The sequence below is a fragment of the Peromyscus maniculatus genome, chromosome 19 (genome assembly GCF_049852395.1).
Source record: "Peromyscus maniculatus bairdii isolate BWxNUB_F1_BW_parent chromosome 19, HU_Pman_BW_mat_3.1, whole genome shotgun sequence".
Taxonomy (NCBI): Eukaryota; Metazoa; Chordata; class Mammalia; order Rodentia; family Cricetidae; genus Peromyscus; species Peromyscus maniculatus.
Genome location: NC_134870.1, coordinates 43850931 through 43863989, shown reverse-complemented (window position 1 = coordinate 43863989; position 13059 = coordinate 43850931). Strand labels below are relative to the sequence as shown.

At 44.6% G+C, this 13059-nt stretch overlaps 1 protein-coding gene across 4 annotated transcripts in view; it reads right to left on the bottom strand.

Annotated features, from left to right (window-relative positions):
• Sncaip (synuclein alpha interacting protein) overlaps positions 1 to 13059 on the bottom strand; it is a 138419-nt gene that overhangs the window by 6834 nt on the left and 118526 nt on the right. For 3 of the 4 annotated variants that reach the window (XM_076555245.1, XM_006987480.2, XM_016006023.3), the window contains exons 7-11: positions 11573 to 11698; positions 7848 to 8017; positions 4049 to 4141; positions 2437 to 3496; positions 996 to 1066 (exon numbers count right to left, since the gene is read on the bottom strand). In XM_076555245.1, the coding sequence (XP_076411360.1) occupies positions 996 to 1066; positions 2437 to 3496; positions 4049 to 4141; positions 7848 to 8017; positions 11573 to 11698 (1520 nt within the window). The remainder of the gene's footprint in view (positions 1 to 995; positions 1067 to 2436; positions 3497 to 4048; positions 4142 to 7847; positions 8018 to 11572; positions 11699 to 13059) is intronic. The other variant, XM_042263848.2, reaches the window with a different exon arrangement.

Sequence of the window (13059 nt, the reverse complement as noted above, 5' to 3'; positions counted from 1 at the left end):
AATGGATATAGACATAAGCAGACTAAATTTGATCTAGACAGGGGGAAAAAAAAGAAAGATTTTTTTCTGGATATTTAGTATTTTGAACTAAAATCTGTATGTATAGTAAACACATTCTTTGGGGGATTTTGGAGAAATGCTGAATACCATGTCCTGACTTTCAAATTACTGAAATGTTTTAAAACCAACAGATTGCTTTTTAAATGGGGTTTGAGGCGAAACCCTTCTCAAATAAACCAATCAAAAGGCACTGACCACATTAACTTAGGCTACTTTCCGGTCACTCCACCCACTTGCTGCCAGGTCTGGAAACACATGCTGTACCTCAGAAGGATTTTGCCCAAGAGGAGTCCCACTCACTGGTTACAGGCTCCTCTTTCTTGTACACACATAGTCCATGCATATGGACTTGTGAACATTTTGTTTGAGGAAGACCCTTATTTTATTGGTGGACCTTCATCAGAATGGCTTCTGGACTGGAAGTGGGTCACTGTGCTAAGTGAGAGAGCTTCTGCAGAGGCAGAGGCATGCTTCCCCTGAGGACAGCACAGTGATGATGAAAGGCACCTGCAGTTTGTAAGTAGCACTGAAGCAAAACCCTGGCTCACACTCTAGATTCTGATTTCTGACAGGCAGCTGACCCCTTCTACCCATGACTGAACCAAATTTCTATACTTACTTGGCACCATGCTCCCTTAAAATGCAAACTGAAGGTCCAAAGTCAACTGAGAAACACAGTGAGTTTGTGCACAGAGTAGGTTCTCCTGATTGATACTGGGATAAAGCCCCCCCTCCCCGCCCCATCCTCCAATGGCTACCAGCTGCCTTCCTAGGACCTAGCTGCCACCTGAACCCATGTCTCTTTGTGGGGAAGAGTTTCTTCTCCCTTGGTGTTTATCCCCGGCTTAAAAGTGTTGCAGATACATCATTTCAAAGCTCATGCAACTCCAAGCAAAGGCATGGCAGGGCCTCACAGTGCACCCCACGCCACATACCGTGCGTAGTCACGCAGATGCTCTTCAACCCGCACGTTAGAGGGAAGATGGAGACAGCTGCTGTACATCTCCTAGAGAAGTGCAATCAAGAATTATCCGAAAGCATGCAACAAGCTCATCACATGCACAGGTCCCGGTTAATGCAAGGCATGCAGGATACATTAGAGGAAAAGATCGTGGGAAACTGTGGAAATGACTTTAGCATTATTGCCGATCCAGAGGCTCTGTTAAGTTATTTGGGGAAAAAATTAGGCTTTAATTTTTTTAATGCAAAAAGTCTGGTGCCTTAGCTGGAGTGTGCCCTCGCTAAATGAAACAAATCCATGATAAAGTAGTTGGTAGACAATTTAAAAGTCAGTGATGAGGCTATTGAAGAGATATTAACTAAAACTTGATTTGGTATCACAGCGAGAAATACAGACAGTTCTTAAGACTGTGTTGTAATGGGAGTTTAACAACACAACGAAGAAAAATTCTGAGCTTCTGACACCACTGAGTGTCTTAGTTAATGCAAGGACTTTTGCATTTTTGGCTGCTGTACTGCTTTTGGTGGCATGATAAACACAGGACATGCAGAAATCATTGCCTAGAAAGATGTTCCTATCATCCTATCATGGGATGTTGACTTACGGAGGAGTTTCCAAGAAACGCTGTTATAAATGACTTCACAGTGCACTCTGCCATCTCCTGCATCCTGGCAAGCACTCAGTCTCTCCAGTATCTAATCAACACTTAGAGATCTGTGTAGGATCAGGCCATGTGGCAGTCCGTGTGTGTGTGTGTGTGTGTGTGTGTGTGTGTGTGTGTGTGTGTGTGATTCATTCCAAAGGTCATTCGAGTTGAGTAGTTTGGGGTTTCTGTTTATGTGCCTTTAAGTTGGACTTGAGAGTACCTAGTCCATGAGAACAAACTCTTCCCAAGGCAGAATCAATGCCAACAAAGGACTGATTTTATGCTGACTGGTAGTTTCATCTTGTATAAATGCCCCTCATGCCCAAAGCACAAGACAAAGAGTCCAGACCTAATCTGTGATTTCTTTACCCACTTCTCTCTGCATTCTCCAAAGGAAGTGCAAGGGTACACACACACACACACACACACACACACACACACACACACACACGAATATTTTCTTTAGGTTTTTTGAGACAGGGTTTCTCTGTGTAGCTTTGGTGCCTGTCCTGGATCTCGCTCTGTAGACCAGGCTGGCCTTGAACTCACAGAGATCCGCCTGGCTCTGCCTCCCGAGTGCTGGGATTAAAGGTGTGCTCCACCACTGCCCAGCGAGGGTATATATTTTAACCTGGCACATTTCATTATATATATGGGTTTCTGAATTTTGAGGTGACCCTCTCAAGGTAGCACAAGTCAGTGACCTGGGCTTTAACACTAACGCTATCAATTAAAAGTAACACAAGCACAATCTCTAAGTAGCACTCACTGCCTTGTTCTTTCCTTTGCTAGCAGGGCTCACAGGATTTCCCTTGGTATCTGCTGTCTTCCTTCCGAGTGATGTTAAGGGCAGTGTGCAGGTCTTCAGCTGGTTGGCTGGCTGGTAGTTATTATTGTTGTTTTGATTCCCACTTAAAGTCTCCATGATGGATCGGAACGTGCCAAAAGGCCTTTTCATTTGTTCCCCTGATTCACTAGTCCTCTGGGGGGCCCTGCCCCTATCTTTGTCTTTTTCTCCATTTAGTTCAAGGCTCGTTTGCTCCATCTGCACGACAGGCTCCTCAAAGGTAACTCTGAGTTTTGAGTTTTGGGATGTCCGGCGCTTGGATGATGGAGACTTGAGGGCACTCTTGGGGCTTGTGGCAACTTTCTGGGCAGTGGAGCTGTCAGGGCTGGACTGAGTGGGGTCTGCAGAAGGCTGGGTTGGAGGAGTCATCCCCAAGCCTGGACAATGAGAGTCCAAGTCTGGTTCACTGCTCTCTGAAGTGGGAGATGGGCTGTGCCCATCCAGGTATTTGGAGGCCTTTGTACTGAAAGGAAACCTGCGTCCTGATGCCAGAGAGTGTTTCTTTATCATCAGGTGTAAGCTTTCTGCACTGTCCATATTCTCCACACTTTCCACAATGGGTTGTGGCCTGGGCCTGTCTGATTTTCTCACAGGAGTATTTTTGGGGTCTTCAGAATTGTTTGAGTCTGTATCAGACTCACTCAATGATCTCTGCATCAGCTGCCTCAGCCTGGCTAGCTTCAGCTCCCTCTTCTCTAGAGGTATTTTTTTCGAATTCCTAGAGGATACTTGCGCATCTTGGAATTCCAATGACAGCTTTTCCTGGGTACAGACATTCTCTGAGATTTCTTTCCCCAATAACTGACGTAGGATTTTGTCAGAGTCTTCGTCTTTTCCTTTGGTCCTAGCCCTGCTGGATGCTGATAAGCTTCCAAGAACTTGTATTCCTTCCTGGGCTCCTGTTTTGCTCTTGCCTGTAGCCTCATCATCTGCATCTAGAATTTTCCACTGGGACTTTCTAGAAGCTGGTGAGGAGGGTGAACTGAAAGGAAGAGGAAGGACATGTGAGATGATTTTTTTACTGCACTAAATGCAGCCATCGGTCCTTGCACGACCTTTAATATGATTATCAATCTATGGAAAACAAGATTGGAGTTACTTAATGGTTTTTCCAGAACAATTAGCAAAGACTCCATTCTAGCAGCTGTAGCCAGAGCATAACAACTCCAAACTTCACGGCTACAACATTTCTCTGCTTTATTGTTTACCCACGACTTTGTGTGAATTTCTTCACTTCTGTTTCCAATGGTCTAGTAAAGCTGTATGTTCTTATTCTCATTTCACAAGGCAACAAAAGAGAACATGACTTGTTTGTAGCTGTGGCACAAAGAAATGGAAAAGCTGGAGACGACTTTGGGTCCTGTGACCCCAGACACAGACTTTTCATTGTGATACCTTTTAGTTTATTTGAACTCAAGTTAAATTAAAATGTTTTCTGTCGTCATTTTCTTGAAAAACATTAAATGGAATACTAGAAGGAGATTTAATGATTTCAAATACTCAACAGTTCAAACACCAACATGACTGGTATTACCTGGGTGAAGACGGGAGTGATTTGCCCTCTGACTTTTGGGCTTCTAGAAGTTGTTGGAGTTGGCTCTGCAGTGTGACACGCTCCACTGTCTGCCTGCAGGAAACAACCAAAGAACACAATGTCTGATGCATGGCCACTGCTGAAGCTGGAGGGAGAGGAATTCTCATGAAAAGGCTGTAAATGGCAATCCATTCAGGAGCCTTAAAAAGCATTTAGTCTTCATTCTTATGGTTCATAGAGTTTGCCAAGGAAGCAATCAAAAGCATTGAAAAGGACATTTATTGTTCATGTTAGTGACAAACTGTGAAGAAACTAAAAGCTCATCAATAAGAGTGAAGAAATTTCAATCATTTCTGCAGTGGCAACTATTAAAGCAATATTACTTGAATACTGAAAACCTATGGACATACAAAAAACTTGTATATATTTGTATGTGTATATTATACTCCACTAGTCTTAAATGAAAAGGAATATTACAGAATACTATGTGTAATAGAGTCTCACTTGTGTGTGGGTTTATGTACATGTGTGTGAATGTGCACGTGAAGGCCAGAAGGTGATGTTGAATGTCTTCCTCAGTTGCTGTCCACCTTCATTTTTGAGACAGGGTTTCCCCCTTGAACTTGGAACTTTTGTAGGGGGCCTGGGTTTGATTCCCAGTACCCACCGTGGGTAACTCAGAACAACTTGTAATTGCAGTTAGGAGATCCAGTGCTTCTCCTGGTCTCCATGATGACCTAAACACACATAGTGCTCAGGCCCACACACATACACATAAAACAAGAACCAAAATAAATCTTGATCTTAGCCAAAAGGCTGAGAAGCGATCCAAAATAAATCTTAAACAACAGCAATAAAAACAAAAACACAAAGGTGTCCAAAGCAGGACTTAGCAAACTCTTAATGGACCACATAGCCCACATCTTAGGCTTAGGAGTCACTAAGGTTTTAGAACTATCCAGCTTGGTCCTTGTGGCTTGACTTTAACCTTGCATAACACACAGATGAACATGTGCGGCTATGTGCCAACCAACTACTTACAAAAATAGGTGGTGAGCGGCTTTGCCCACTTTACTATTTGCTGACACCAGCTTAATATAGGACTAAAAACATCCTACTTTGCTAGTCAGGATACATACCAAGTTTTGTGTGTGCGTGTGCGTGTGCATGTGTGTGTGTGTGTGTGTGTGCGTGTGCATGTTTGTGTATGTGTGTGTGTGTTTGCGTGTGCGTTTGTGTGTGTGTGTGTGTGTGTGTGTGTGTGTGTGTGTGTGTGTGTGTGTAGTATTTTAAGAGACAGAAATAGGGGCTGGAATGACAACTCAGCAGTTAAGAGCATTAACTGCTCCTCCAGAGGACCCAGGTTTGAATCAGCACCCACATAGTGGCTCACAACTATGTATAACTCCAGTTCCAGGGGATCCAATGGCCTCTTCTTCAGGCATCAGGCACAGACACAGTGATCACACATATGTGCAGACAAAACACCCATACACAGAAAATAAATAAAACAAAAAAAATATAAAAAAACCCCAGAAACACAGGCATTATTAAGAAAGATAAAGCACCCCGAGAACACGAGTGACCTTGTGGGCTAGAGAAAGGTGCACACACAAAAGTCAGTAGAGGAAGATTATACAGTCAACGTTTAAAAGATTTATTAGGTGTCTTTTAGGAACTAGGACAGAATTAAAAAATTCCCAGTTGACATCAATTGTGTGACTGTTGGCTGGAACACAAGGACAGAGGACACTCTGATTCTCCAGATTTGAAGGGAGCTTCCAGAAAGGCTCAGTCAGCCTTAATCACAGAGAGAAAACTGTATTTGTGTACTGTGTCAGTGTGCCAGGATTGCTCTAAAGAGTGTCACAAACCTGGTGGCTTAAACAACAGGAAACTTTAAAAGGAATTTTTGTTTTTATTTGATGTGTATGTGTGAGTACTTGCATATATGTTTGTGAACCACACGTGTGCTTAGCGCCCCTAGAGGTCAAAAGTGGGCGTCAGATCCCTTGGAACTAGAGTTATCGGTGGTTGTGAACACATGATGTAGGTGCTGGGAATGGTCCTCTGCAAGAGCAGCATGTGCTTTTAACTTCTGAACCATCTCTCCAGCCCCAAACAACAGCAATTCATCAGCTCGCAGTTTGGGAGGTCTAAGTAGTCTGAGAGGAAGTTGTCAGCCATGTTGGTTCCTCCTGAGGGCCATGATAGTATTTATCCCATGCCTGTCGCCTATTGCTGCTCTAGTTATTACTGGCAAACTCTGGTTTTATGGTTTGTAGATATTTACCCATGAACACTGCTTTTATGTTCACATGACATACCCTCTGTGTATATGCCCCTCTCCATTATTTATAGGGGCTCTAGTCACCTGGTTAGGACTCAACCCCATGACCCCACTTGGACTCAATATCTTCTGTGAATATCTGATTTCCAAGTAAGGTTACACTGATAAATTAGGGTTTAGTACTTTCCTGGTGAGACAAAATTCCATTCCAAATACCTAGGCTTACTAAGAGGGACTTCAGTAGACTTGAAGCTTGCCATTTCTAGGCAGTAGCAATAGCTGTGAAGGAGGTGGGAACAGTATTCTAAGAAGAAGGAGAAGTGCTCAAGGCAATCAATCCCCAAAGCTCACTGTGGGCAAAACTCAGGTGTTTTAAAGCATTGGTAATTATTTCCCTCCCTTTGCCTGTTACTAATGTCCCACAGCATTAAGGACACAGAGCTCTGTGGCCACTTCATGGAATTTCTCTATACACTTCTGGGTTTGCTCACTTCACGGAAGTACGTAATACATGAAAGATCAGGGCCCACAAGAGCATCTCACATATTTTATCTTGTCACTGGGCTAAAAACATTTGTCCACAGCATTTAGATTCCAAGACAACTGAATGGCTGCCATGTGTCAGTGTACAGGAATTGCTTATCCCAGGATAACTAACAGAGGGAGTGGTCAGGACCTTGAATTTGTAGAGTTCACCAATAAAACAGCAAAGTAGCTATGCAGCTCATAAAACATTTTTCAGAGTCTGTGGCATAAATGCTGAGATTTAAAAAAATCTATTTTCTGGGTGTGAAATTTTAGGAAAAATATTCTATGGGATTGTCTTCAAATTCCTCTTTATGAGTATGTCTGTTCAACACTGAAGGGAATGGATGAAGCCGCAGCATTTTTCGAAAGGCATTGAGTATAACAATCTCCTTACATCCCCAAGACTTTAGGATCGAACCCTGATAGGCAATGTGTCCCAGTTCAGTAATCAATCAAGCAAAGAACTGACTTTAGGAAGTGACATTTATATTCTGAAAGCCAATTAAAACCCAGCTTCATTTTTCCTCTAATAAATTGACTGCTGCTGGGTATTAAGACACTTCTATCTGTAATTTCCAAAAGACACACTTTCCTTGTTGAGGAACTGAAAGGGGAACCATTCCCAGCCTTTCCCTCTCTCATACTCTTCATGATTTCCTACACTAAGGGGGAAAGGACGGAGAGGATGCTGTGTGCTGCTCCAGCCCTGCTATGACCCGTCCCTGAGGTGACAGGCATGCAGATGGATGCTCCCTCTCTACAAAGACCATGATTCCCTGTAGGCGAGCTTGCCTGGTGCTCCACAGTTTGATACCATTTTGCCTCTTTGGAGCTGGCATGTGAAGCATGGACACAGGCTGTGAGCATCTAGGATGCAGGAAGAAAAGATAATGAAGGGGACTCTGCAAAGCCCTGGGCTGAGAGCTAAGCATAACAAATACAAGGCAGATTTGGTTCTCTAGGAATCAAGGGGCCACTTACTCCTTTAGCTGCTTGGTCAGCTTTACCACTTGTGAGGCCAGGGACATGCAGGTCTCTACCACCACTAGGTACCGGGAGCACAGGGTGTGCCCGTGGCGTTCAGCACTCTGGGAGGGCTTCTCCCCAGCGTGGTTCTGCATGGTGACATTTGCTCCATACTCCACCAGGGTCTGCCAGAAAATACAAAAAACATTGAATATATCAGGACTTTTTTGTTTTTATTAATCAGATTGTGTGTTTGCGTGTGTCTACAGAGGCCAGAAGAAGGTATCAAACTCCTTAGAGCTGGAGTTATACATGGTTGTGAGTTGCTTGGTGGGGTTACTGGGAAGCAAACTTGGGACCTCTAGAAGAAGATAAAATACTCTTAATGGCTGAACCATCTCTCTAGCCCCAGGACTTCCTTCCAAACATTTTTTTTTAACAGACTATAACAGAATTCAGGGTAGACTTTTTCTCATTATTTCAAAGTCAATTATCAGAGTCCATGGTGTTGGGTGGGAAACTCCTGTTCAGAGAAAAGCATTGCCAATGATCCACCCAGCTGATGCTAGAGGCTTCCCTTCACAGCCAACAACGACAGGACCAAACTGGCATTGCGACTTCCTTCCTGTAGACTACAGGGGGAGGCCCACCGACCCCTCATCCTCTTTAGGAGACTGGCAATGCAATGTTTGGGGCATTTTGTCATTTTGATGATTGGGGGTTCCAGAGAAAGCATTCTTAAAGTCAGAGGTGCTGTAGGATGTGGAGAGTGGAATTCTGTCTGCCTGTTCTTGTTCCCTTGGGGAACTGGCTTTGGGATAACACTGGCTAAGCTCTTGCCAGGCCTTCCTGATCAGGCACAAAATAACTGGGAAGAGATGGTGTAGTGGCCAGGGGAAGCTGTGAGGTAGCTCACTTGGGCCATGGCGAAGACATGAATTGAACAGACTTTGTAGCTGGGAGCTTGGTGTGAATTTGTCCCATTCCCAAGGGAGAGGGCTCTCTAGAGTAGTGGGCAGCGGGTGTACCATAGTTGGAAGGATGTGTATGGGGTAAAAGAGGCAAAGTTGGAGCCAGATCTCTCATGTCAAGTACCAATGGAGGCACTCCAGAGGATCCCTGAAAAGCCTCTGTACCTGGAGGTTGCCATAGAACACAGCACTGAGCAGAGCCAGGTGAAGAGGAGCTGAAGGAAGGACTTCCAAGAAGGCCACGGCCTTTCGAAGCCGAGGGAGAGGACATTTGAGTTTCTTTCTTTATACCTTCTCTTTGTTTTTGATGGTGCAGCTGGAGTGGGGGTGGGTAGAATCCCACAAGGTGTGTTAAGGGCCAATCCTGCCTCATTGTGAGTCCCTCATCTATTCTCAGGGTGTGGAGGAGAATGGCAAAGTTTGAATCAGACCTAATGTTGAGGTTTAAAACTGTTCTGGAGTAAAATTTCATAGGCAAAAGCAAGTGGAGACATGATGGCATTTGGCCAAAGTACCATAAATATAGGAGAGGGGGACTTGACAGAGCGTGGCTGCAACCAGTGACCTGAAAACATGAGGATGGGTCCCTATTACTACTGTGCTGTTGTTAGTGTCTGTGAGGAAGCTGTCACATGAACATTAATAACTTGCTGCTCCCTGACATATCCTTTGATGACATGATGATACTGAAAACTTCAGCTTATTTTGGTGGTAAGGATTTCCTCCCCACAAACAGGGCTTGTGTTTAATATCATAGACTGCTAGACTCAGACGTCATTAAAGAGCTTCATTTTCCTCTTAGTTTATGATTGCTCACCAGGAAAGGTCAGCTTTCCAGAAAGCTACTTCCTCCCCTCTCTCAGGGTGTCACAGAGACCCTGTCAGCAAGGCGCTCCCAGAGACTCAGTATAAACACACACTGTTATTCCTGCCCTTGACTCTGACCCCTGCAGTTGGCTCTCTGCTCTCCTCCCCCATCCCCTTTCTCAACCCATGAGGCCTCTTACTGGCTCTAGTCTCTCATTATTATTATTATTATTTTTTAATCTCACACACAGTGGATAGACCCCGTCTGGGTTATCCAAGTTTCCACGGTGCCCTAGTGCCCAAAACATCCTTTGTGTGAAGCGGAGTGACAGACACCCTTGGATGACAGACTGCTTCTCTCCACATATTAAAAAGAAAATAATCTAGGATGTAAACAGACATAGTGACATCACCTGGGTTTCTTCAGGCTTCAGTCACTCACTAGCTTATGAAATGTTTGTTTCAGGATTATCAAGCATCATTTCATGTCATGAAAAGAGCTGTCTATTTTCTTTTTAAAAATCTTCATCCAGCTGTTTTTCTTCCATAGAAAAACAACACCATTCTTTTAATCATTTTGTATATGTGGGTAAGAAATTCGGCTTTTTCTCCATCTACACCTTCTTTTTTTTTTTTTTTTTTTTTTTTTTGGTTTTTCGAGACAGGGTTTCTCTGTGTAGCTTTGCGCCTTTCCTGGAGCTCACTTGGTAGCCCAGGCTGGCCTCGAACTCACAGAGATCCACCTGACTCTGCCTCCCGAGTGCTGGGATTAAAGGCGTGCGCCACCAACGCCCGGCTACACCTTCTTATCTAAACTCCTCTCCACGTTGGCGTCTTAAATGAGGAGATGCACAATTGCCAACCCCGATGGGACGACATCCAGATACTCTGAATAGCTCCTCTTAAGTTAGCTCTCCCAAAGAGCAGATGTGTGAACACAGGTCCTCTAGAGAGCTTTCTGGCGTTCCCTGAGTTTTTGCTTCTATTATACTCTTGACTTTTACAGTCGTGGTTTTGGCCTACATTCGTGAGTGATTTTCTGAGCAGCCAGCGCTCACTGCTCAGTGCTCTGTCTAGATGTAGTCCTCCCTTCTCATGGAACCTTTGCCCACCGAGGGCCGACCTTGTGGCTTGGGTCAGTGGCTGCAGTTCTCTCCCTTCTCCCGTGGCTCTGCTTAGTAATCTTTACCTATCATGTGCACAGAGAACCTGAGACTGGTTGCAAGACATGTTGGGCTAGAAGGGTGAGGCTACTCGAGGCTGTTGGGTGAAACCTAGGCCAATCAAGGCTGAGCCTGGTTCACTGAAGGCCCAAGAGGGTCAATTACCTAGCCACTCTGACTCTGGGCCTTTGGAATGCATTTGTGAAGCTCAGTCCTAGCACAAAGAAAGGAAACCACAGGGCTCCTACTGTCCAGCTTGCTGCCCCTACTGTATAGTGTTTGGGTGGGAGCGCCACCTCAACCCCTGGCACCCTGGCATTCCTATACCCAAAGAGTCTGGAATGTTTGGAAGGAGTCTGGTGGAAGATCCACCTCAACTCCCCTCCCCATCTCATTCCCTAAACCCGCCCCTTCAAAGCCCGCCAAACACAGCTCCTCCCCCAGAGAGGCTCAAGATGACTCCCACAGGGGATATAAGCAGCATCCCACATCCCAGAAAACAGACTCCTGGTTCTTCGGGCCTCTTGGTCTGTCTCCTCTCTGAGGGGCCTGGGATCACCTGGGAATGCTTTACCCATTAAACTTGGGCTTTCCCTGATTCGGTCTGATTTGGTTTGCTGCATCGGCGGCGAAGAGGCCTTCAGGAGGCCTAAGACTTATCATATAGTACAAAAGCTGATTTAGTACAGGCATTTTCCTAATGAATAGAGTTCCTTCCTTCCTTCCCTCCACTCCCCCCCATTCCCTGTTTTATTTCTCAAGATACCCCCTCCCGACTGGGAAGCAGCAAGCTGTGCACCTGTATGCATCCAAGGTAGCCATGCTGTGAGGCGACGTGAACAGCGCTGTTGCCTTCCTGGTCCACTTCATCCAGTGAGATGCCTTGTTCTTGCATGAACTGAAGAAGCCACAGGAGAATCTTCTCCTATACACACAAGAGCACTTGATATTAGCGGACTACCATGCAGAGAAGTTGAATATAAAGAAACAGCATTATAACTCACGAGCGGTATATAACATCAAATATTGCTTATCCTATCAAAAGAAGATTCCCATTCAGTATGCACTGAGAAGCTGTGGGTCGCACTGGAATGCAAAAGAGGATCACATAGAGGATTTCAAAGGCAGGGAGTTTCCTTGGAAATGTTCGAGTTACTTATGCCACAGAAGGGAACAAAAAAAGATTCACAGAAAGTATCTGTCCTCATAGTCACACAGCCACACAGCTCTGAAGTTGGAAACTGAATCCAGGTCTTTTGAATTCAAGTCTCTTAAGGCAACACTTTCAGTTCTGTGAAGCTTCCTGTAGGCTTCAAGCTGATTATCCCAAGGCCTTAGACTACCGATGCAACTCGATTTACCTTTAAATTTATATTCTTAAACCACGGGCCCCTAATCCTGAACATCCTGCCGTCCACAGACTGAACATGAATCAACACTGTAAGCTGTCAAGTACAAGATAACCTTGCTGAGATAAAGCAGGGACTTCTTGTTTTTGTCTCTGACCAAATGCTGGTGGTATTTTAAAAGTCCCCCCCCTTCATGCTAAAGGGAAGAGTCCAAAGGCACAGAGACCAAGTCTTTCAAACGCAAAGCCAAAAAGCGAGCTGTTAGGATGCTTCATTGTAATCTGTTTGCAGTTTACTCAGGGAATGTTTTGTGGTATTTTCATGCCATGGCTTTTGGAGAAAGCAAGGAGATGGGATTTCACTGTTTTAAAATAGAAGAATTAAATATAAAGTTAAAAAAAATAGAGTGGTAAAAACAACAGCATGAAGCTTAGTGGGGGGAGTGTGACATTTAAAAAGATGATCATGTGTTTGAAATAGCCTTGAACTTCTTTCTTCTTAACCTTTTAAAGGATTTTCTCCCCTCTGGTTATTTGTTCAGACTGGTCATGAACTTTTTTGGATTAAAGTTGCCGTCATCTTCTGAACATGCCAGCTAATCTGCTGAAGGAATGTTGGATCCAAACAGCTAACTCCTTTAATGTTTCCCTCTCTGCTGGTGAATAGGGCACTGTTTACAAAGGTATCTGACACATGGGGACAGACAGAATATTTGTGCCATACTCTGTCCAAGCGAGCAAGCTGGAGTAAGACCCCTCCAAAGCAAAATGAGGAAAATAGAAGTGATTCCTACATCCGAGCAAGAGTGGATCTGGAAGGCCAGGATGAATGCTAGCTGCAGATGGAGATGGACCTTGCAGAGAGTCAAAGGAGGTCTTCAAGGTTCTCCAGAAAATGAGGTGAACCTGAGCCTGGAGACTCAGGTTGAGAACTAGAA